This window comes from Argiope bruennichi, chromosome 1 (genome assembly GCF_947563725.1).
Source record: "Argiope bruennichi chromosome 1, qqArgBrue1.1, whole genome shotgun sequence".
Classification (NCBI taxonomy): Eukaryota; Metazoa; Arthropoda; class Arachnida; order Araneae; family Araneidae; genus Argiope; species Argiope bruennichi.
Genome location: NC_079151.1, coordinates 96,100,917 through 96,124,232, shown reverse-complemented (window position 1 = coordinate 96,124,232; position 23,316 = coordinate 96,100,917). Strand labels below are relative to the sequence as shown.

Below are 23,316 nucleotides of genomic sequence, written 5' to 3'. Positions count from 1 at the left end.
ATTGATTGCATGAGTTACAAGCACATTCTTGAAATTTAATACTTTAAAATAATATATTTATCATTATTTTTTCAAAAGATTTAGTTTTCTTTTAAAATTTCTTTGGTTATTACTGTGCTTTTTATTCTTTATTAAATAAATTAACTATTGAAAAACATTAAATTTAATGATATTATACGTATTTTAATTTTCACATTTAATATAACTATTTCAAACATTTTAAAAAATTAATCCCCGAATTATGGCAGGATATGAAGAGAATGCTACGATATTGAATTGATTAAACGGTATCAAATAAGAGTAAAATATGTATATCAATTGACATCAATCTAAAAACAATGTTTTCCTGAAGAAATGCAACAAGTATAATCCACTCAATTATGAAAAATAAGGAACAAGTATAATCTACTCAACATAAATATTTTCCTTAAAAAAAAAAAGATTGTTCACAAGACTACAGCTAAAGCCCAAAAATGATAAATTAGATATAAAAGTACCAAGTAAAAGCATATTAATTAAATTTATTCAGAAAAAATTGTGATAATTGTTTTGAAGATCGCATTGTATGCTGAGCAAGAGCATTGTATGCTGAATTAGAAGCATCAAAGATTGATAAACATTCTGAAATACGCAATCATTTTCACATCAGACTCCAAAATATATTGCAATGGATTTCTGTTCAAAGTCAAATATTGTCTTCTACACCAGATTCATGTTCATAAAATTCCACATACCTATTTTCACGTATACGTAGTATAGAGAAAGTATAGTAATAGTAAAATGTTTCGATATCTAGATTTAGACGAATCACCACGTTTTAGATCTGCTTGAATGAAAAACATATTTTTGGAAAATGTCCACCTACCTGCCTGTGACAAAGAAAACTCAAAAACGGTTTGAGCTACAAGACTGAAATTTGGTATATGGTTTTTACAAGCAATTTTCAGATTATTATCAAATTTTTAGTAGAATCTGTTGAGAGAAAATTCATTTCTCTGGCTGTTCTATTATAACTTGGCACGATAATTGCAAAGTGAAGAGAGCAATATAGATGAGATTCGGACACTGATTTGACATCTATAGGGTAGAATCCTATCAAATTTTGAGCCAAATTCAATTACAGGTTGACTGTCTGTCGGTCTGTACTTTCAAAAATTAGTAAACACGATAATTCAAAAACACAATGACATAAACATATCAAATATTTTACTTCAATTGGTTGAAAAAAGACGTGTCTAAAACAAAAAAATTGATTTTAGGTTACTATTAAAGTATGAAAGGGATTAATCGCCATATAACTCGCCAAGGATGGCACGATAGATTCAGTGAAAATGCTACATTCACGCCAAAGGAAAATATTTTGTAACTGTTGTACGTCAGTGCCATGTAATTCTTTCTCTGACATGACAAAGTGTATCCGAGAAAATTTTAGGAAGACATCTCCCGCTGGTTTGATATGGTTTTGTTTTTTCGCTATATCATCTGCAAGTATTATTTCTCGCCACGTTTGTATAGTTTATGGCAGCAATGATGAATTTTACATTTGGCAGCAAAATGACGTTTAAAAAACATTATCGCCTCAGCGTTTCTTCCCAGAATATACAATTTTTGATCAAAATATTCTTGGATTTCGTATATCTTTATCTCATTCCCCGAGACGAGGCACATCAGTCCTTTCATTATTGAAAGCCGCAAAAATCTTATATACATAGCCAACCCCACAACTAAAAGATTCCAGTTTCCGGTGATTATATTCAAGGTCTCTTACTTGCTGACCACAGATATTCGAAGAATTTTGCTCCGTGTTTTTTTTTTTTTTTTTTTTTTTTTTTTTTTTTTTTTTTTAACTCAGAAAACATGAGTTTAACTTTTGAATCCTGGAAAACGTGTTCTCTTTCTTACGAAGGATTGCAGGCACATAAAATTCGAAAATATATCCTTATTTGAGCTATAAATACATAATGGGATATTAAACTGATGATTGTTAATTATATGTGTGAAAGACCCGTACGGCAGCAACATTAATGATGTTTATAAACTGATAAATTATCAATTAAAGAAAAAATCAAACAAATTATTAATGAAGAAACACTTAGTGATCATTTTTTTGAATTCGAAAGAGGAGTTGTATTCAAGCGAGGAATCGAATGTTTATATATCTACTTATTATTAGGAAGAAATTATAATTAATACATAGTGATAAAATGAACAAGAGGAGGAAGATAAAATTTTTAAAAAATATAAAAAAAAGAACATAGGAAGGCACAGGAATAAAACTGAATGACCAGAAAAACCGTGACAGCAACACTAATGGGAACTGTGGTTGAATCCTAAGGCCTAATCACCGACCACAGTACAATCCTTTTCTACCTCCCATCCGTCATCGATGGGAGGTAACCAACATCCACATCTTTCTGTACCCACTGGGGAGGCAAGAATCAACCACCATACCGGGAGCTTCTCATCATCATTTTTTGAGGTACCTCTCCCCCAGGTGAGAGGAATAAATCTGATAAATCTTGCTCTCAACTTTAAGAAGAAAAGAAAAACCTCCCCGATATATTGGTGCCTCAGAAGTTATGTTATCGCTACAAATTTCATAGCAGTTCCTTATAGATGATACAATAATGTCAATTATTTTAGATTTCATTAGTATTTATATCGAGACAACTGCAGACAGAGTTCGGCTGAGAAAGAGATGATGTTTTCATAAATGTACGTCTATATCTTAATATAATCATAAACATATATTTTCTTATAATTTGGTCCAATTTTCTTTGAATTTTATGCAAAAAGAGTCTGTTCGCCTTTGGAATTTAAAACCTGCTCCTTAGATATGCAATATTCCGCATGCAACTTACATATAATAGCTCCCAAATTGTATTTCTAACACAATATTTAAAATCTGGTTTTTATTGTAGATAAAAGAGGAGATTTTTGTTTTCAGGAAGAGAGTTTAAGAATGAATGGAAATAAAATAGATTCATAATTTTTTTACGAACTTCCGAAATTTTTTTGATGATGAAAAGAAACGAAACTTAATCATAAGATTAAATTATCCGAATATAGCGAGTTAATATGCGAGGTTGAACTTTCATTTTCACGTCCATATTCCATACAATATAATAAAAAAAATCTTTTCAATTTACTCAATCTGTACAATAGATTTACCCAATGTTATAAAAATCATTTTTCTTATATTCATTTTAATCTGAATATTTTATTTTATTGTAAATTTCTGTTTATTTGGAAGAGATTACATTATGAATAAAAAAATATCGCACGGGAAATTTTAGTTTATTCAGTATTTATTATCAAATTATCGATAATATCAAATCTGATCAATAATTTAATTGATAACCTGACGGAATAATCAGCATATTTCTCTAAGCAGTGAAATGTATAATTTTTTTTTGTTGTTGTTGTTGTTGAAAATCTTTATAAAAAATTGCTTCAAGACACTGATTTTCAGACATGTTCTGTAAAAAGCCTATTGTCTTTGTATTTCTATTAAGTAAGAACAGTTTCTTACCATGAGTAAAAATATATTCTATGAGGGAAATAGCATTTACTCACTATTTATAATACAAAAATCAGTAAAATAATCAATCAATCTATCTTTCAACAATCGGGTGGATGCTTTATTGTTAATATTGTCTTCCGATATTAGTTCGCAAGACAGTAGAAGACAAAATATACAACGGCAATAAATCTGAAATTTTTTGATCAAAATGTTATAAATATATGTTTTTCAACTTCAGAAGTGATATCCCTCACTTACTTAGGTAATTGAAAATTGCTTTGGCAGATTTCTTCAATGACATAAAAACAATGATGACCACTTTGCAGGTAAAATTTCATATTTGGCACTTACTATGTTTTCCATTTCCAGTCTTTCATAGGTTTTAGATTTGCATAAACACTGGAGAGAAACTTAATTATTGTCGGGTTGATGAAGTGTAACATTTATGACTAAATTTATTGAAATTAATTATTTAATTAAATCAATTCTATGACTACATTAAAATTAATTATTTAAATTCCTAAACTAAGGGAGTAAAGAACTTGATTTCATATAATGTGAAAATCTTATGTTTCAAAAATGGAGAAACTTAATAAAATGATTTTTCTTTTCATAAAGACACTAAAACACATCCCTTTGTAGCCTCTGATTTCTATTTGAATTCAAAAGCTTTGTCAAATTTAATAGCAATTTCCGGTGATAATACGATTTAAAAACTAATAAACGTGCAGTCAACCTGCTGAAAAGTGCCTCTTCTTTTCAGTATAATTATTATTGCTTCTGACAGCAAAACTGAAGGCTTTTACTTAGCTCCTCATATCACAAAGAGATCACATATTTCTATTACTCTATAATCTCTAAATTATCTCTGAAGAGCTTTTCCGATGTAAATAATGCCTCCTAACCTTGAAATGTCAAATTAATTCTTCAGCTATTCTTTCCAAGTAAAAGAAAATTCATCTTCGCATTATTAGCTGGCTGTTTGGTCCGTTCTTAAGAAAGTTTGAAGACCATTTACTTAACTTCACCAGCGTAGTTTAATTCCTTCATGCATGTTTACTTCTGGATGAGGGCTAATCAAATAAAGAGTCAGGCTTAAAACATTTATGAAGAGGGACTTTATTCATATTTATATTCAATTCGAAATGGGTTACTCAATTTTCAGCTTATAAAAGTTTGTCTTCACAATTCATATTGCAAGCAGCTTGCAATATACTTTGTATTTCAAAATTCATTATTTCAATATTAGTGTGATAATGTTAAAAAAAAGTTGATAAGAATATAATGAAGTAAATTGGAGTGTCATAATATAATTGATAATTCTCGTTTAAAAATCCTTCATTCGATAATATCCTTTTCATCGACATCATTAGTTCAATAACGATTTTTTATTCGCATTTGAAAGCATACAACTTTATTTCAAAGCTGATGTAATTTTTTTTATTTCTTAACATTTGTTAATAATTGAATAAAATGTTTATTCAATTTATAAATAAAATTGAATTTATTGTCAATTTTTCATATACCTTATGAATTTGAATTTTTCGAATATACAAATTTAATATTCGATATAATAAGGAGTCATTAAAATAATAAATTAAATGTTGAGTCCAATCAATGAAGAAAAAAGACGCTTAAAATATATACTCTGTTTTTTTTTCTTATCATATTACAAAACATAAAACTCGGGGCTCTGAATTATTACTTGCGATTTGAGGTATGCATCACGGAGTTCTTGAACTCAAAGTTCTTAATCTCCGGATTCATCAAGTGATATAGATATTAATATGGCATTGAGATTACTTAATAATAGGTTGCGCTTAGTTAAGTGAAAATATTTCATATGATAACTTATATTTCGGGGGGGGGGATGCAAAGAAGACAGAGCTTTACATAGTTGTTTCTTCTACAAATTCGATCCAGAATGAAGTCGGTATGGCACGGCTATGATGAAGACTTAGCTATGAAGGAGATGGCGAGGTATCTTGGCGCTCTTGGGAAGCGTTAAATAAAAACTTTCTTTCTTTTGTGATTTTATTACGTATAACAATTTTTTAGATTAATTTTGCTAAGAGATTCTTGTGGAATGCTGTGAACCCTCACATTTGTAGATTTTCTTGACCTTCGAAGATTTGCTGTCTCCTTTCCCATAAGACTCTACAATGCAAACAGATACAGGATTGCGAGAAGCATAGAAAGAGAAAAGAAATAAAGGTGCTATATTTATTAAATGAACGAGAAAGCTAAAGAGAGTAAACCTCTCCTGGTTTCAGAATGATTTTTTGTGATCTAGTTTATTCCGTTCTCTATAAAACGAATTTAAGATATAATTTAATCAATAACGCGAAATTCAAAAGATGTCAAATATATTTTATCACAACAATTTTCAATAAAAAAAGTATTTATAAAAGGAATATATTTTTAGTTTCTAATTATAAGTAAAATTAATGAGCAGAAAATTTATCAACTTTTCTTATGTGAAGTGAGCTTTCTCGATTAATAAAATAAATATAAAAATCCTATTAATTCTAAGCAAGGATTTGACAAATGATATATCTTAAATAAGTCATTTCAACTATTTATCAAAGAGTTTCAGATATAAGAAATTTGCTGTATGATTGATAAATACATTTCAGTTAAAACCTCCTTTGTTATTTATGTTTCGAAAAATATTTCTTTTTTTTTTTTCATCATTTGTCCTAAAATATATTATTATCAACTTATTTTTCCATGCAACGGAAAGAATACCTGAAACATTAAAACAGTAATAAATCAGTTTCATCCTTTTATCCAGTGGCGTGTATTTATTTTCTGTCATTTATTTATTGGAGAAATGTAATTTCCTAATAATATATATTACGGTTTCTATAAATGAGAAATGACATAACATTTAGCAACAGACATTTATCTTGTATCCTTATATTGATTGGAACAAATGAAACTTCAAATGCGTTACAAGATCAAAGAATTTGTCTCATAATCTTTTTTTCCCATCATTTATATAGTTTTATTAGAAAACAAATGAAACATTTTATTTATTGAGGAAGCGGGGACAGAGATGGAAATAACAGATATTTTATTAACCCTTTAAAAGGTCATTTTTTTCTAGTCATGATATATTAAAATATTTTAGGTCTGAGTTTGGCTAAAGAAAAATGATCCATTTAGCTTATTAGATAAATTTGATAAAATAATTACTAATTAATTTGGTTAATCAATAGCTATGTAACGAATCAAGACATAACATATTTTGTGTGAGATAAGGAACTGAAGCTCTCAGTTTCTATCTTATTGAAATATTCGTGAGAACTTATGCTAACTTACATAATTTCATACAAAGGTTGATGAATTTGGTGGAAAGCATACTTCCCATGGCCCTAGAAAGGGTTAAATTAATTTGCGGATAGTCATATATATATATATATATATATATATATATATATATATATTCCGAGTTAATGGTTATAATTTTTAAATGCCGTCAGTGTATGCAACCAGAGGCAGTTGTCTCCCGAAAACTGTCTCATATACACTCTAATGAAGATATTAATCCAGAGAAAACTTTGCATAATATTGGCGTACAATAGTTACCAAATATTAACCTTTGATGTGAATTTAGCAATTTTACTAAATTTATCGAGTAATCATTGGCGAGTTTTTGGCGATTAATTCCTGAGACATGCATTAATAATATCCGAAAATCGAACTTGTGCTTTAGACACGTTTTTCTTAACCTATTCAAACCAAGATCTGAATCAAAACTGCATTTGTAGTCACATGATTTCATGCCAAAATTTTATATATTTCAGTTATTGCGTTTTAGAATTACCATGTTACCACAGACCGATAGACAATCAACCCGCAGTTGATTTGGTTCAAAATTTAGAAGGTGTTTACACTATAGATGTTAAGTCGATATGACGAATCTTATCTATCTAGCTCTCTTCGTTTTGTAGTTGTCGTGTAAATTTATATTCGAACAGTTGGATAGACAGACTTCATCTTAAAGGATTTTTATTTAAAATTCGATGGAAATCGGCAAATTTAGTGTAGGGATAGTATACCAGATTTCAACCGTCAAGCTCAAAACCTTTTTTAATTATCTTTGTCACAGACTGACGGACATTTTCCAAAAATGTGTTTTTCAAACTGATCTAGGTAAAAAACTGGAGATTCGCCAAAATCTCGAGTTCCAATTTTTTGATCATTACTATAATTTCTCTGTACTATGCATAAGAGAAAGTAAATGGAGGAATTATGTATATCAATTTATAATTTTTTTGACATTTTGAATCATAATTATTAAAATGATCAGGACACAAAAACAATTTACTCTTCTGTATTAAAAAGTGAGTTAAAAACATCCAAGAAAAAGTCATCGTGTTGCAATACATTGAACTTTATTATTTCAGGCCAATTAAAGACCAGATCGGGAAAAAGTTGTGAGTTGATTGGATTTTCAACTAGATAGCCACTGAAGTTGTCTAAAATCGCCTGAAGCAATGATAATAAAAAGTTTATAACCTAGTCTATTTAACCGTAGTAATGTTTTTTTTTTTTAATTTTGTTTAAAATCCAATGTAACAAAACATGTTTGACTAGAGTGACTAAGCAGATTTGGTAATTTTACAAAAATTTAAACAATATAACAATATAATTTTTTAATAGTATATTTATGCCTCGAATAACATTAAAAAATAATTCTTTAAGGAATGTTTCTGATTGAAAAAAGGCTTTTTTTATTTCTAGTGGTTTAAATATAATTATTTAACCCTTACTTTTATGTTATGAGAATTTTTCGATTGAATTTATCATATCTTTAAATACCTACTAAAAATAATTTAATGTAATTATTACCAAAATAAATAAATTAACTTTTTTCTTAGAGAAACATTAAAATGAAATTTAAAAAAAACAAATTTTAAGTACGTTTGATTATAAAATATTTTTTATTATCTGAAACATTTAGACAATAATTTGTGTAAATAAACTTCATAAATTAAACAATCAGATAATGATGTATATTCACATTCTAAGAATAGTTTGAAGTTGTTAAAGCTTTGTATATAATTCTTCAGACAATCATTAAAATTGTTTCTATTCGATTCCCCTTATTTCTATGATTACTTACATTCGGTTCTCAGGATCTGTGCCCTCTGATTCGAACAAAAAGAAAGGGCGAAGAAAGAAAATTTCGAATGTTGATAAATATCAACTCTTATTAAGCTAGAAACGCTACATTTGTTTTGACTGGTGCCAAACTACGAAAGATAACTGCTCCATTCGATTGAAAATAAAGAAAATAAGCGATACATTATTTCATTTGATGTCAGCCAGATCTTATTGTTATAGTGCATTTTAAGTAGTAATGCTGAACTATAAATTATAAATTCATGTGAAATGGAACTGGAATGTCCCAAATGAGCAAATTTACAATGAATTTTTTTTTTTTTTTGTCTAAAAAATTTTAAATAACATATTTTTGTTTAAAAATTATTCCAATTGCAAATATATATATTTTTAAAATTATAGTTAATGTACGGAAAATATTTCAAAGGTGTTTTAATGTGAACTAATGGTTTTAATTTATATTTTCATTTCGCAGACATCGAAAAAAAATTGAATACGTGTTAGAAACTGTTTCGGTCTGTGATTTACTATTCAATATTATTTGGTTCATGAATGTTTAGAAACCTAATTAAACAGAATATAAGGATAATTTTTATATAATTTAAATTGCGTTAAATGTATAACGATAAATAAATTTTGGTACATGATTGAATTAATGAAATTTATTAATGATTGAAAACAGTTAAAATAGCATGTGTAGTCGCTCCAAAAGTTTCTCATATACTCTTAATTAAAGGTCGTATCCACCTTCCTCCCCCCCCCCAACACTCATAAAATTAGAGATCTTCGATAAGGCCCCAAACGATTTGCATAGCATTGGCGATCACGAGTCAGAAAATATAGATCTTTGGCTCGAATCTATCATGTGTATACGTATTTTGGAGGCCTTTTTCTCAGATTGATTAAAACCAAAATTTATCACGTGGCTATACTTTTAATCAAAAGATTATGGTGAAAGCTTATAAGCCAGTTAACAACTACGCTGCATGAGCAATTGTTTTTGTATCGTGGTCATGTTACTGAACTGCGAACCACAAGGTCCCAGGCTCAATCCGCCACATTGGTGACCTTGGACGATGAACCTTCAACCTTCGTACAGCTGTTGTGGCGCCATCTACCAAAGTCGTCAGATTCACTTGACGCAGCAACACAAAAAGTCCACAACAACCCAGAGTCGTCAGACTCACTTTACGCAGCAACAGCATCAGTCTGTAGTGAAAGCTTATAAGCCAGTTAACAACTACGCTGCATGAGCAATTGCTTTTGTATCGTGGTCATGTTACTGGACTGCGAACCACAAAGTCCCAGGTTCTATCCTCGCGCATCACAATCCGCCACAAGATCATTGATTTAAGCGTTCGTGGAAGCGAAAGTACAAATTGACAAACAGTTTATCCTTTAGCAGCTTTAGATCTAATTTTGATTAAAATTTGCATTTTCGAAACAAAACATGTGTACCAAATTTTATCTTTCTTCGCACATTACACTTTCTAATCGTATTTATACTGACTCAGACAAACAGGCAGATTTTCTCTAAATGGATTTCCTTCAAAATTTGATGGAAATGTTTAAATTTAGTCTGAAGTCTATATCAAAATTTCACCAGTTTAGTACAAAGCGTTTTGTGAATCTTATGAATCTTAGAGGTACGGACAGGCATATATAAAGTTAAAAGTGTGTTTTGAAAACACAAGGGCATCTGAAACATAGAACAAAAATTTTTCCGAGTTCGAACTTTTTGGAAGATTGTAATAATTAAAATTTCTGTTTTTATATGGAGAAAAAAAACCAATCTCCGAAATTCGTTTTACAAATTGCTTCAGAAACGAAAGAAAAAGTTTTAATATTTTGTAGAATACTCCTAAAAACAACTTCCATCAAACATTGCGTGGCTTGAAATAAATTGAAAAGAGGCTAACACATTTGAAAATTACCATTTCACAACCATTTACTCTCCAAGTGTTTATTCAATGAATTCGGTATACTGCAAGTTAGGCATTCTTTTTTTCACCTCACAATTTTTGCAGAATAGTGTATTTTTCTTGTACTATTAATGGATTAAATTTCCTTACATCATTATAATGTTGCATAAAAAGAAATTTCACTTCATCTCATACTTAGAGCTACTTGCAAGCATTGCTTTTAATTAATGATGTAATAAAATCTGCAGTTAAAGCGTCATTCTGTTCTTAATTAAATGGGGATTAAATGAGCCATATATGCAAATAGCACTTTGTAAGAAAATGAGCTCATATGCAAAAGTTTAGCGCAAAAAGTTTAAGGACAAAAATTTACAGCCTTTGGTGGGGACACCCAGATTCTATATCATCAGTAATGTTTCGTTTATAAAATTATCTTTAATTAAAATCAATTATTTTATTGACAACAAATGGGATAGAAATGTCAACTTTTTGTTCCAAAAAAATCCCATGAAAGAAGCGAGTCATTGTTGTTAACATATTGCATCAAGAAATTTTAAACTCATCCTAAAAATGTTTCTTAATCACTTCACACAAGACATGATTTGGAATTATGGGTACTTGTTCTGTACTTATGAAAATGGCTTTAAAAACAAATATAAAATATTTTATAACTATGTTTACTATATGTGATAACATCTTCAACAAGCAGTCTAAAGCATAAACGAAATAAAGTCACAGATCATAGTTGTTCAAAGTTCTCCATCATAAAAAATTAGCAGATCATTTTCTACCACCTGAGGAACAATATTTTAATTCTAAAAATACTTTGAGAACACATAGAAAAGCATTTTATGATGATATTATACAAAAGTAATAGTTTCTTTAACTTCTAGTCTTAAACGTAACTATTCAAAAGCGGTAGATCTTTGAGGCTTAAACTTTATGATTCCCAATCCATTGAAAATTTTTCAAAATAAAGTCTCAAGTAGTGATTTTCTGCTTTCCTATGATTAATATTTTACTTATGAAAATATTTTTAAAAAACAAAAAAAAGCATTTTATATCGGTTTTTTAACACATCTAGTAGCATCTTCAACTTCCAGTCTGAAACATAACTCCTCAAGAGTGACAGATCGTTGTTGCTCAAACTTTTCCACCAGAAATCCTAAACTCATTTTAAAGTTTTTATAATAAATCAGATGATTATCTACCTCATGATAAGATCAGATGATTTCATGATATGAAACGCATTTAAAGTGATTTCGTGCAATAGTGACAGGTTTTTTAACTTCTAGTCTCAAAAATAACTCCTCACAATTGGTAGATCATTGTGGCTTAAACTGTATGCCTTTTGACTCAATCCTGAATTCATTTTTCAAATTTGAATTTGAAAAATGAATCCATATGAATTTGAAAAAATTTTCAAATTTGAATTTGAAAAATGAATCCACTTGAATTTGAAAAATTTTCAGAAGAAATTCTTAAGCGACAAATTTCTGCTTTAAAATGATTAACATTTTACTTACGAAAATACTTTTTAAAAAAAATCCCACCATTTTATATGGATATTTTTAGCAGATGTAGTAGCATCTTCAACTTCCAGTCTGAAACATAACCCCTCAAGCGTGGCAGATCATTGTTGCTCAAACTTTTCCATCAGAAATCCTAAACTCGCTCTAAAATTTATTCACAGTCATTTGGTGCCAAATCGTTATACAATGTAAAGAACGACTCACACCATTCTAACCCTCTGCAAGCAGAACTATCGAAGATGGATTTTTATTGCTCAACAATTTAAAGATATGCTTCGCTCTGTTGTGGCGCGATGTTCTCTTTTCACTTCGCCCGAGGTTCTTCCCTTTTTCGAGCGATACTTTATGGGAAAGATAGCGGGGACCATTTGCAAAGAAACACGTTTATTTTTATATTTATTTATTCTTCGTTTTTTCGCTCCCGTTTTGTCCTCAGAATTGCTTGCTTTTGTTTGCTCTAAATGCGTTTCTGTAGGGGATGGTGGTTTCGCCTTTTTTGCCTTTTCAGAGAAGTGAAATGCTCCAGAAACTATTGTAACTGCAATCGGTTTTAATACGAATGTAGTCCTTTTCTGCGGTTTGCAGGTGCGGAGGTATCAGATAGTAGTGATTTGAATATCTTCTTTCTTGCCCTTTTCTTTTCAATAAAGTGAAAATACCTAAAGCTGAATGCACGGGGCTTCGTTGGAGGATATTCTAGCTCAATAAAGTTAATTTTAGAATTCGAATGCTCTGTTAGATTTTAGCTGTGCCGAATGAAGTGGATTCAAAAATGCAATAAGTGTTTGTCACCAGCATGCGTAGGAATTAAAGTTGCTGAAGACTCTCATAATAGCAAGGCTAGTACCACGATTAAGGCTTCAAAAATATAATTTAAAATATTGTTTATAGAGAGAAATAAAATTGCAAAGTAAAGGAAAAAGTGGAAAATAAAAATGGTATTTTACACAACAATTATCATATTATTATAGATCCTGATAATTCAATGAAAATAAAGTATATCAAAACTCAAAATATGTCTTCATCGAATATATGAAATAAAAAACAGCTATATTTCCTTGACATCATATTTACCGAAATATTATATTAGCAATAAAATACTAATTAATATATAAAATCTCTATCATTTTTATAGGTCTTGAATTTCCACAATTGCTACCAACACAACGTTACAAACTGTATAGATTGAGGAAGAACTGATAAAGGACAATAATCGAAAGAAGGTTGATGTTACTATTCTTTATGTTACGTCATGTATAAATTCATGTTTATTTTTTTATTATCTACATATTTTTTGCTAAATATTACGTTATTATTGCCGTTACAGTTTTGTGAGAAAAGTTTCTTAAAAGTAAATCTCTGCTAGCTTAATATTTTGTAAATATCACAAATATTTAAAGGTTATCTTTTCAAATATTTGAAAGTCTATCTTGAACATCCTGTACAAAGCTTTGCTTCGCGCATACAGTTCATTAATATTATAACAAGAAGCATAATTTATCTTTAAAAGAATTTATAAAGCGTACAAGCTTCAATGTCCTTTACATTGCAGATAAAAAAAACTTTGAAATTTAAGAAGTTAATATATTTTTTTTTCAAATATTTTTGATCATCTCCTTTTAACAATCCTCGAAAACACAACGTTTAATTTATACATTATAGACTTGCAACAATTATAGTTGATATCAGTTTGATAGAAATAATCACACTGATTAAGAAATTCTTGAGAAATAGCATCTATATTTAAATATATCCTGTTATACAATTTACCATTTAGAGTTAGACACTTTTGACAATTATTCTTTTCTAATCCTTATTTCTATTTAATCCTAATCTCTATCTAATATTTTTTTCTCAAATCAAGCAAAAAGATATAAAGCAGTCAAAAATATAAATATTTCATCATTTTTTTTTATTTATTTAAAGCATTTATTTTTAAATGAGCTTTGTATGTGAACTGAAAGGTGAACTGAAGGTGAAAGGTATGTGAACTTAACCTTTAAAGGTCGTACTGGCAAAATGATGTTGTAATGAAAAATTTGAATAAAGGAAGCTACAAATAATATCAAAATTGACAACTGCAACCACGACTGAGATTTTAAATAACCCTTAAATTATGAGGTTGGATCGTATAAATTTCTTGCCGTACCTGGGTAGATTTTAATACTTTCATAATCAGCGCTCTGACAAAACAAACTTTAAATCCAGATCATTTTAGGCGAATATGATATGTATACTATGCATATGCAATTACGTATATTATTATGCATATAGAATTACGTTAGGTGAATAAAGGTCAGAGAAAATTTATAAAGAAACATGCATAATAAACCTAAATTGTGATTGTTTGCAACAACATCTTGAAGATATTATGAATTTTTTTAAGAACCAGTTTCTTTCATAGCTTTTAGAATGCTAATTTATATTTTGAAATAAAAAAAAAGATAGTTAATTACAAGAAAAATAAAATAGGTCACAATTTTAAAAAGAATTTTTTAAATAATCTACGAATCAATCCTTAAATCCATATATATTAGATTTGATATTCGTTGTTTTTTGAAGGAATCAAGTTTTGTTTTTTGTAAAATCTGGAAATTGAAAGTGAAAGCAAGGCTTCTCAAACAATGAAATAGCACTAATATTAAAAAAAGAATATTAATATCAAATTGTATGTCGTAATGAATGTGAAAAGAAAAATTTAAATTCCAAATAGAATCAGAGAAGAAAACTTCATATATATGACATATAAATCTTACGAAAAATATTTCCAAATATTCGGTGATAAAATAAGCGAATATAGAGACACATGTGCAAAAGTAAACTCCAAAATAACATCTCTTTGATATTTTTAAGGAAGTTTTGTTTGAACTGCATTTAATACTTGAAAATACAATAACAATAATAATCATATGAACTAATTCAGTCAAATTACTAATTAGCATTCAATATTTCATAAGAAATTGTAATAGAAATCGCAGCTCTCTCTATATGTAAAGAGATTTTTGTGTGTATGTTCTTTATAGACTTAAACATTATTGGACAGATTTCTACCCGGTGGTTTTCAAAATGATCCCCACTGTCCTGAGAATGCTTAAAGCTATTGGAATTCTCGATCTGAGCAGGAAAAGAAGTTAGATACTTGATAATATAATATTAATTGAAGCAATAATAATTTTTAAATGTAGATGGCGCCACGATACATACTTTTCGTAACTGAAGCTTTCAAGGTAAAAAATATTTCCGTTCTTGCGTAAAAGTAAGCTCGAGTGCATTCACTAAAATTGTATACAAAAATAATTACAATATATGTAATCCGAGGCGCATGAATAATATTGTATATGTAAATATCTAATTTTATCTAAATAAAATTATACCAAAATTTTCACTGCATTCATATAATATTGAACCTATCAAACCTACTGAACCTACTACTGAAACCTATCAATAGCAAACCATTGCGGAATTCATTTAGCACAAAACAAAATAAAATAAGTAAACGAGTGAGGCTTTTACCTTCAAAGCAGTTATTTTCGAAATAATCCACCACAAATCTGGAATTACTGACCGCCACGCTCTTCTCCGTGGAGGAGAATCTGTTGTAAGGACTGAGGCGACATTCACTTAATTGATAATTGAATTCGGCAGAAAGACACTTGAACGATTTGTAATTGAGACAGGCATCTTGGCACTCTTCTTTGGTGTTTGCTTCTACGAGAACTTTCTCGTGTTCAATTCCAACTAACTCCTTGTTGCGAATACGTTCGAAAGACCAGTCTCGTTTGCACTGTGTACCTGAATAGGAAAAAGTTTTTAAGGTATCTAACATAAATGGATATATTTCACTCATTTATAGATATTATTTACATCACTGGAATAAAAAATTCTAACCATCTGAAAAAACAGCCTACAGCAATATACATATTTTTTCAAAGTAATAAAAGAATTACACGCAAGTGACTTAATTACTTTTAAAGGTTGGACCTTTTATCATTTAAAATATTTCATAAATAATAAAAAAATATGCATGTCACTTTTCTAAACAGAAATGTTACAGGAATTCTCAATTAATTAAAAACTAAAACTTGAAAATTGAACTTAGAAAAAATTTTGTAGGAAATGATTTTTATAAATTATAAGCATAGAAAGATTAAAAATCACGAGTTAAATCTAATATATGTTCCATAAAGTTTTCAAAAGTGCATTAATATTATATTTTATGACTAAAAAGTTATCCTAAATTATAAATTAGGTATATACATTTTTAGAAATAAAACAATATCATCACACAATTAAAATGAAGTTATTAATATAGGTTAAAGTTTGTATTATATTTATATAATACAAATAAAATGAAGTTCAATTTACTTAAATGTATTTATTCATTAATAAAGAGAACTTCAGAAAAATTCCCTCAAATGAAATTCCCCAATCAGGAGATGACAAAAAAAATGAAGATTTTTTTCAGCAAACCTTTAACGCTATGTTTATATTTATTATACTAAATACTCATTGGAATATTAAAAATGATATCATTATTTTACTGTATTAGAAAAAGAAAACTAATTCCATCACATTAAAGATCTTTTATTTATATGCTATCACTAAAATTCTTCAATTCCTGTCTTCATTCTGTATTAAATGACAAAATGTGAAAAATTAGAACTCATAATAGTCTAACAAAAACAATTCGTTTGCATATTATTTGATGAAATGAACATATATACTTGCTTTGTTTCGATAAACATGTTTGATGACATTTTAAAAATTGCAAAACATTAATTAAATGGAATATTAATTTAAGATAAAACATTAAAATATTTAAATTAAATAATGAAAACTTTCATTTATTTATTTTAAATATAATTATAAATTTCGCCCAAAGTTCTTGGGGAATTTATGGGTTTTTGGACAAAATTTACTAGAAATCTCTAAATTAGCATAGAGTTTTGGATCGAATACTTGGTTTCGATTTATAACAGCAAAATTCCTTACAGAATATAAAGTGAATAAATATACATAAATGAAAATTCAGCAGAATAGGTTCCTACTTTAATAATGGAAATATATTTTAAAAGAAAATGGAAAAGACAATGTAAAATATCTTACAAAAATTTAATGCATCACGGATAAGAGAAATAAATTTAAAAGACAGGAAAACTTAGTAATATTTCCAACCAAAAGGGAGGAGGACTGCCTCCAAGCGATAAGAACAAGGATCATGGTTGATGGCAAAAAAGATGAAATTCAATTATCAGAACTTCTAATTTTATCATCGAGCATAAATTCGTTATTTTACCATTTTTTTCTTCTTTTTTTTTCAAATCCTTCAGAGAACTCTGTGTTCTTTTTCTAAGAACACAGAGGAAAAAAAATTACCATCTCGTTCAAAAATTAAATTTTACCCTTCCATAATATAATAATAAACACTTTATGGTCTACGCCCTTAGCATAAAAGAATCGTTGAAAAGCTGGTTAAATTGATTTAGTAAGGATTTTTACTTTGAAGTATTATATAGCGAAGAAGTAATCGTACGGATATTGGTTGGAGAACAAGAAAAATGTATTTCAACATCAAATTTAATTGAAGATAATTTAATTCAAAGGTTTCTAAAGCTGTAAAATAAAATGTTTGAAAGCAAGAAAAGGCGATGCTACATTCAATTTCCGTATTGAGGCAGAAAGTGGTATATATAGATATATTCATTTTTCTGTAAAAATTTCTAAAAAAATGAAACCTTTATCTCACTATTTAAAGAAATATAAAAGTTTTATTTTATGGATATTGTTTTTGAAACTTAATGTTGAGGTGAGATACGATTCTCGATTTTCAACACTAAATATAGGAATAAAATTAATCATCTAAGACAATATTTTATTTCTTAAGAAATTCTAACATGCATCCAAGACCTTTAATTAGTGAGTATTTTTGCTCTTTAGGTGATTTATATTACTTTTATATTTTTATTCAAATTTCCAAGAAAAAAATTTCTTTGTTTGATAATAAGTTTTCGCATTTACAAAATTCATTACAATGATATTATTTTTTATGTTTTGAAATAAAAACGTCATTTTTGGAAAATGTCCGTTTGTCTCTGTGAAAGATAACTCAAAAAGTCTTTGAGCTAGACGGATGAAATATGATGTACAGTTCTTATACCAGATTCGTAGGTTTCAATCAAATATTGAGCAAAATCCGCTGAGAGAAAATCTGAATGTATAATTTAACACAATAACCATAAAATGAAGAGAGCGACAAAGATGATGATGATAATGTCGTGTCCGCGTTACCACGGAAAGGGGGTGCCGTAACTTCTGAGGGTAAAGACCCCTGAATTCCCGAAGGCAGAAGTCTGACGTCTAGCTCATATGAAGATGAAACACACACACGTTCGTTTGCACAACCTCTATTTACAGGAGGACACATTCACACACCTCACAGATAGAGCACAGTAACAACCATGCCCGAACCGGGACTCGAACCCAGGACACCCAGGTTACGTGGAAGACGCGCTACCCTTATGCCAGGACGCCGGTAACGACATGCATGAAATTCGATATACAAAATTAACATGTACAGTCTAGAACCTGTCAAATTTTGAGCCAAATCTAACAAGGCATTGAACGTCTTTTAGTTTGTACTTTTAGAAACATGTAAACTCAAAGATGCATGACTTAAATATATCAAATTTGGTGTAGTTTTGTATCAAATCTTCGTTGCATGTTGGAAAAGACATGTCTAAAATATAAATTTGATTTTCAGATTCTATTAACAACATGCAGGGGATTTATCTCCGAGTAGGACACAAAAAATTCAGCAAAAATGCTAAATTCATGCCAAAAGTAAATATTTCGTAACTATTGTAAGCCAATGCTACGTAAGGCATTCTTTGAGATGACGCCTTTATTACAGAGCACGCAAGAACGTTTTAAGGAGACCACACCCACTGGTTTAAAATTGCATTTTGTTTGTATTCTCTTGAGAAATATTTATTTGTAGCATTGCTTTTTTTAACAGCCGAATATCTAACAACTGACATAGATAACTGTCACGTTTCTTATTATCTCTTTACATATTTTCCTACATTATCATCAGATCAGTATATTTATGATGACATAATTTTCCTCTGATTTACGATTTCATTAAAAATTCCTTCATATTTAGAATGAAAACCGAACATAAAAATGCTCTTAAGTTTAAAATATACTTTTTTTATTTGGCATTCTGATATTCAAAGCAGTTGATCTAGTTAAAGCAACTGACAAGAAAAGGATAATTGAGATAATTTTATATTTCTAATCACACAGAGTAAATTTCCAAAAACGTATGATTAAATGTGTAGGGGAGAGTGGCGTTCATTTCCATTCATTTTTAAACTACTCTCATATTTAGTATAATTTTTATTCCATTAATTTTGAAAGGAAATACAATTTTGGGGATTTAGTCTGGTATTCATGTGATATGATCAATAAGGCTATTTTAATACATAGGCATTTTTCATTTGAAATTTAAAACTTTTTTGTTTCCTGTCTTATTATTGGTTACCTAAACAATGGCCTTTCTCATTTGTACTCTATTTACGTCATGGAACTCTTTGCCGCCTAATTAGATGTTTATATTTTTCTCAGGCCTTTTAAATCCGCCTTTAACTATTTTAAGTGATCATAGATTTATCTGCGAGCAAAGGAGGGTCATTTAACATCTAAAAGAAGCCCTCATTTAGCCTAAAACAATGGAAAGCGAATCAATTCAATTCCTTTCAGCAAACTGGGAAAGCAAATAATAAAAGGGATTTTCATTCCAAAGTGTAACACGCCGAACAATTCAAATTTCCAAAAGGAGAATTCTCGTTAAATTCCCTTTAAAAGGAGAATCAGGAACACGAGAATTAGCTCATTGTTGCAAACTTTGTGAAAATGTGTGTATTGGAGAGGCAGAGAAGAGTTTTAAACTCACTTCAACGCTACCTGGAATCTTTTTATTCAGATAAAATCTTCAGTTAGGTACCTGTCTTCCCTTCTTTTGTTTGGTATACCAGAACCCCCTCATTCTTTCATTCTCTCTCTACTATTTCGTCTCAGATTTCAATTTGAAACCACCTACATTGGATTGGAGATAACACTCGATGCATCACAACTTTTAAAATTGTTCCAGTGAAAGAAAAGTGACGGCACTGGAAGAGGGGAAAAAAGTAAAAGACTGTGAACATGGCTTTGCCAAAGACGGTAATAATTAAATTTTATTATTCCCTTTTCGTCAAAATGATGAAAGAGGTTGATGTCTTTTGTGCAACACCGGAACCCGACGAAAGAAGAGGATGAAAGAATGGCATATCGGCGAATTCTTTAATCTCTGTCAGCCGATAACGATTTTAAAATATGAAACCTCAATTTTTGGAATAAAGTTTGTAACAAGAGAATGCTCTTTTTAAGCGGTATTGAAAAATGAAAATTTTTCCCTGGTTATAAAGTTAGAATGCTAAAGTCGCGCATAAATATGCAGATTTAAAGGAAATATTAAAGTTTTAATTTTACGAAATTCTGAGTGAAGAAGTTAGTGAAATTAGATTTGAACTAGAATTGGTTTAATGTAGTAGGAAATACTACATTATTTTTTTTTTGATTGGAGTTACAAATCTTATGTTTGTCCAAATTCTTGTGGGTGGAAGTTTCGCCTGTTTTAGAATAAAATAGCTGTTATTTTAGTTTTTTAATTTCATTAAAAATGCATAGATCATATCACTCAAGTATTTATCAGACAAACGTTGCAAGCAAGTGTATGGCATATATTACGTTTTATCTATTCTTTTATAAATGAAATTTAATATCCCTTCATGTTTCGATTTTACTCAGATCGCAAAAACCTACTTGTATTACTCAAGAAATTCTGATAAAATCGTGTTAACATTTTAAATTGATAAAAAAAATATCGACGCCAAATATCTAACATAAGTATAAGTAAAAATATTCTACGAGGATCATATCCAGTTTGAGAAACAGATAAATTTAAATGTACTGTTTCATAGAAAATTGTAATTCAAATCTCATCAAAGATTTTTAGTGTAGAAAAACGAGTTATGTCGTCAGAACTTTTTAACTTGAAGAGTATTTATAACACTATGGTTGGAATTTGTTAGAAGAGCCACGATAACCATATCAAGTGGATTTGACTTAGTATTATATATATAACGCTTACGTGGAAGCAAAATCAGGCTGAATTCCTTAATCGCCATTTGGCAATACTTCAACCTCGCCCGGGAACATCAACAAAAGGTTTGATAAGATTTCAAGCGAACGTTATTTTTTCATTGGTTTGAAAAATTTTCAGCAAAAAATTAACGATAAAAAAAACTGACAATTTTTTACGATCAGTTTAACTCGTGCAGTATCGATTTTATAACAAAATTGTCGAAAAAGAGAAGCCAGGTTGAATGAAAATTCTCAAGAATCGTTCATAAGAAGATCCAGTCGTAATGAAAGAAGTAGGGTCAAACGTTTATGTGTACGGAGCGAAGTTTCCGCAGTACAGGAGTATAGTTGTGGGACTATGTCAAGATTCTGTTCTTTTTGCCAGGCACGTTAGTGGGAAAAAGAAATAAATTCAAGTGACAAATACACGAAATGTTGTCATGACAAAAAAAAAAAAAACAAAAAAAACTATTTTGGAACATCTGTTGAATCTACCGGAAATAAATAAGGTTATTTGTGCTTACAAAGAACTTTGACGCAAGTGATTTTTGCGAGTGTACTTTTTGCTTTACATTTTTTATTTCTTTCATTATTTTATCATATTTTGGAATAAATGGAATCTGAATATATCTGTTTCCAGACTAAAGTGGTTTAGTAGATGGCGAAGCGATCCGAGGGAAACTGCATTAGCAGTTCCTGGGGGTTAGCGAGAATAAGCGAGCAGGGGGCGGAGACTCCTAGTACTCTAAAAAGAGCTAGATGTTGTAGTTGCTTTAGGTTCCATTAAATTGTTTTGAATTTATCAAGTATTTGTTAACAAGGTTATTTATACATGTTCCAAAAAACGTTTTATTAAAATATCTCATGTTAACCTGGTCGTTCATTGGCAATGTCATTTAAAAAATATTTCATTTATACATTAAAATTAGAAATCTTTATAATAACATAAATCTTATAATAATAATAATAAATAATTAAAAGAAAGTTCCACTTCTAGTCCAAATGCAGAATATCTTATAAACTTTATATTAATAGGACACTAAAATCATTCATATATATATATACATTCTAAAATCATTCATATATATATATACATTCTAAAATCATTCATATATATTCATATATGAATAAAATCATTCATATATATTCATATATATATATACATTATAAAATCATTCATATATATTCATATATGAATAAAATCATTCATATATATTCATATATATATTTACAAGTCAACAAATCCATATATATGCATGACAACAAGCAGTACAATGATAAATCATACGACAGTACGGCACTGCTCAATATAGTCCCCTTTTATAAAAATATTTATTATTTTGCAGAAAATTTATATATAATATTATTTTGCATTGTTGAATGTTTGGTGATGAAAAAGTAATAATCTAAATTTAAATAGCAATTTTTTTTGTCTTCATAACAGAAAAATAGGAACTACCAGGAATATTTGAGATAAATTATAGCATTTGTTTTTTATTTTAATTAAAACGAATACAGTATAATAATTCTTCTGGAAAAGGGAAGATAAGCTTGAAGTTCTTTTATGAATATTTTACTTCTTCAGGATGACAATGTAAAGAATTAACAACTATCAAGATTTATTCATTCGAACCACTACTGGACCTTGCCTTAAATCGAATAGAAAGGCAAAAAGCTGAAAAAAGAGATCGTAAGAAAGCTTTCAGAACTTATAGAGTCTTACAACGGAATATTGCTGAGAAAAGATATCACGTTCCTTAGAAATTAAAATGAAGCCTTAGTTCGAGATATTAGAAAATAGTTACTTTTTAGAAAGCTGATAAATTGATATCACTACATATATAACACAAAAAAGATATATTTTGTGCCTTCTTTATAATGTAAGCATAATGTATTCTTTATAATACAAGATAAATATCCACAGGTTTGCCATTTAATAAATCTGGAAAGTGTTATTACTGAAACTATTAAGTAACTATATGAATTCAATAAAAAAACAACGCCGAATTATTTTAGAGAAGAA

At 29.0% G+C, this 23,316-nt stretch overlaps 1 protein-coding gene across 2 annotated transcripts in view; it reads right to left on the bottom strand.

Annotated features, from left to right (window-relative positions):
* Positions 1–23,316, bottom strand: part of LOC129962605 (uncharacterized) — a 294,801-nt gene that overhangs the window by 161,661 nt on the left and 109,824 nt on the right. For both annotated transcript variants that reach the window (XM_056076468.1, XM_056076553.1), the window contains exon 7: positions 15,621–15,899. In XM_056076468.1, coding sequence (XP_055932443.1) covers positions 15,621–15,899 — 279 coding nt within the window. The remainder of the gene's footprint in view (positions 1–15,620; positions 15,900–23,316) is intronic.